The 3,557-nt window shown below is 48.4% G+C and overlaps 1 protein-coding gene across 1 annotated transcript; it reads right to left on the bottom strand.

The window, feature by feature from the left end:
• Positions 1-2,506: 2,506 nt before the first annotated feature.
• LOC145394643 (uncharacterized) lies at positions 2,507-3,352 on the bottom strand. Its single transcript, XM_080268424.1, has one exon. It carries the CDS (start codon positions 3,350-3,352, stop codon positions 2,507-2,509), a length of 846 nt encoding a protein of 281 aa, XP_080124550.1.
• Between the last annotated feature and the right edge of the window lie 205 nt (positions 3,353-3,557).

Genomic DNA, 3,557 nt, shown 5'->3' with positions numbered 1-3,557 from the left:
CTCCATCTCCCCCATTTCCTCCCTTCTCCCCTTGCTCTCTTTCTCCCGTCCCTCTCGCCTCATCCGTCACCCTCTCCCCTCTCATTCCTTCTTCCCTTCCTCTACTTCATCTTCTCTCTCTTCCTGCCCCTCTCCCTCTCCCTCTTCCTCCCCAGTTCCTCCCTCTCTTCTCTCCGCGTCCCCAAGCCTCTTTATCACTCTCTTCCTCCACCTCTCCCTCTCCCTCCCCATTTCCTCCCTCTCTTCTCCCCGCTTCCCTAACACTCTCTCTCTCTTCCTCCACCTCTCCCTCTTCCTCCCCATTTCCTCCCTCTCTTCTCCCCTGCGTCCCCAACCCTCTCTCTCTCTCCCCACCAGCTCTTGGTCCAGCCAATACACCCATAATACCTGCAGTGTAATAATATAATACTGGTGGCCGTGGATTAGCGCTGGCCTCCCTCATCTTGTAATGGTTCCCAGACGGACAAGCTGCAGGTGGAGGGTGGATGACGGGGAGAGAGAGAGAGGGGGGGAAGGGATAGAGAGGGGACAGAGGGGGAAAAGGAGTAGATAAGGGAGGGGGAAAGGGGTGAGTGAAAAGAGGAAAGGGTGGAAAGAGAAGGGTTGGATGGGGAGAGAGGTTGATGGGACAAAAGGGTAGATAGGGAGTGGTGGAGGCGGGGGTGAGTGAAAAGGGAGAGTTGGAGGAGAGAAGAGGTGAAGGCATGGGAAGGGAGGAGGAAGAGGAATGAGGGAAGGGATGGATACGGAGGGAAGAGGAGGAGGAAGGGGGAGTGAAGGACAGGATGAGGGAGGGTGGATGGACGCAGAAAATCCCTTAAAAGTTGGGCTACACCCTCTGGGTTTATTTTCCTGTGAGGCCTTCCAGAACTTTAGGCGGAAGATATTAAAAATCACTTCAAGTTAGCATGATGGGGCCTGAGCGAGATCGGATGCCCAAGCTTATGCGAGGTTTACTCATATATACGCGGACTGGTACACAGACGTGACACGAATGTCGTTCGTGTGGGATTGTATCTATTCCGGATTGTCCTAGTCGAATTCGTCTGAAGATCGCTGCTGCGATCGTGTCTGATTTTGTCCATGTCGCAAATTTTAGGTGGTCCTAAAATTTGGGCCGCGGACAAACTTCTGAGTCGCCCCCGAACTGTCTGCGCATCGCGTTCTAGTCACATTCGTATCGAGTAGTGACGTCTGAATCTATTTCGTGTCGCTTTCGAGGAGTGAAACAGTCTACGGTACCCGTGTGCCAGGTTTCACTTAGTCTCGCTCTGTACCTTCGTTGATAATATATTGGAAGACTTCCGTTACGCAGAAGAGGACAGTAAGGTGTAATAAGCAAATAAATGTCTTAGGAAAAGATGTTACTGGCCAAAGTGAGCATAAGTGAACATGATAATGGTAGTACTTTGTTTACTATTTCAGTCAAATCAACTCTAGTATTTCATTCCAGCTTAAGCCGGTCGATTTTATTACGCTGAGAGTGAGCCAGAGGAGCCGGAGTTTGTTAATGCTAGGATTACACATACGCAGATTGGTACACGGACATGACACGAATGTCGTTCGTGCGGGGATCGCATCTATTCCCCATTGTCCTAGTCGAAGACCGCTGCGGCGATCGTGTCTGATTTTGACCGTGTCCCAGATTTTAGGTGGTCCTAAAATTTGTGCCGCTAACAAATTTCCGAGTCGCCACCGAACTGTCTGCGCATCGCGTTCTAGTCGCATTCGTATCGAGGTGTGGCGTCTGACTACTTCGTGTCGTTCTCGAGGAGTGAAACAGTCTACGGGACCTGTGTGCCAGGTTTCACTTAGTCTCGGTCTGTACTTTCGATGATAATTTCATTTTCCTCTCTCACTATGATTGTAAATAACTATTGCTAGAAATAGTGACATGGGTATTTCACTGTCTATTAAAATCGTGAGAGGCAATATATGTAGCTACGAAATAAGAACTTCTGTTTTATCCTCACCCACAATTTCATCCCAGAAAATAATTAAGTCATTCGCAAAAATAACATTTTTTGGTGAAGAGTATTTTATGTTGCCTTTAGTTAGGTATGAAGAGCCCTAGTAATGGTCCAGGACATCTTGCAGGGTCATCAGAGGGAGGTCACAAATAACTTCCAACATCATAGCCACTTTTATTTGTTAATTCTTAGCAAATATTACAAATTGATTAAAAGTTCTAACAACCTCATTTTCTAGAAATTTTTTCGTATACTGCTGAACAAAATATGGCAGTAAATACCAGAATTTCTATGAGTTTTGGTGTGCCTTGAAGTCTTGCAAACCTTGCAAGTGTCTTCACTAGATCACGATCTTGCCAGGGAACCGAACCATCTTCTGCACTCAAGTTCCTCTCGAGTGTCAGTCGCTGCATCTTGACCTGCTTCTGGTCAACGTTTCTCCCTGTAACTTGATCGACATCTTCCCAGTTGAGTGCAGCCCTCCAAGCTCCTGGAATGACATTTCCGTTTGGCGCTTCTGCATCCAACATCCGGTTTTACAGACCTGGGAAGTTGATCCTGGTGAAGTTGTGAAGTATCACACAAACCATCACGATCTTCTTGATTGTACTAAGTTTCTGAGGACGTGATGTGTTCAGGCACGGGAACCGGTTGCCCAGAATGCCAAATGCATTCTCGACTATCCTCCTTCCCCGTGATATGCGATAGTTGTAGATCTTCTGTTGCCTGGTGAGCAGCTTGCCTGGGACGGGTTTCAGAAGCCACTTGCTTAGGGGAAATGCATCATCCCCCGGGATGAAGTACGCCATATCTTCTGTGTCGCTTGGCAATGGGTCAGGAGAAGGGAAGTAGATGGATCCGTCCTCGATACATATCTTCAAATCACTTATCTTTGAGCACTTGGCAATGTGAAGATGCACCATTTGCACCCAAATCGACCCATCGGAAGCGGTAGTCTGCATCGGCCAATGCAAGGAGGAGGAGGAGGTGGAACTCCTTGTAGTTGTAGTAGATCGATGCACCCTGGGCTGGGCATCGGATGCGGACTTGTTTCCCATCAAGGGCACCAGGGCCATGCGGCACATTTCATTTCGTCCTGAACTGAATTGTTCCTCGATTTCAAGCCAAGCCTCGGACGTTATGGGCGTGTCAATCACTTCGTTGACCAACTCGTTCACCACTGTTTGGTAGACTTCTGGAATGAAGATGCTGGTGGCAGAGTCTGACACACGGAAGCTGTACATCAGGTACTTGTAGCTCTCACCAGAAGCAAGGTACCTGAGGGTGACAGCCAACTTTAGGCCAGCAGAAAGTGGCTGCCTCCAGTGTGACGGCTGCTTCTCGATGGTGTTTTTGATACGATCCAGCAGCTGGGCAAACATTTCTGGTGGAATTCAGGTGAAGTTCTTGAATGTATTTTTATCGTTCATTGACATTTCAGTAAGGAGCTGTTCATTTCCCATAGAGTGGTCTGCTTTGCAGCCATTGCCTCACCCATACTCTCCTTCGAAGGCCTCGTCGCTGACCAAGCCGAAGTAGTACCAGATAATCTCGTAGTCCATGAGTTGTCTCTGGTTCTGGAACTGC

This window comes from Coenobita brevimanus, chromosome 28 (assembly GCF_032717465.1).
Source record: "Coenobita brevimanus isolate Jiangsu-jjx chromosome 28, ASM3271746v2, whole genome shotgun sequence".
Taxonomy (NCBI): Eukaryota; Metazoa; Arthropoda; class Malacostraca; order Decapoda; family Coenobitidae; genus Coenobita; species Coenobita brevimanus.
Note: the sequence above shows the minus strand (reverse complement) of the source record. Positions and strands in the feature narration are given on the sequence as shown.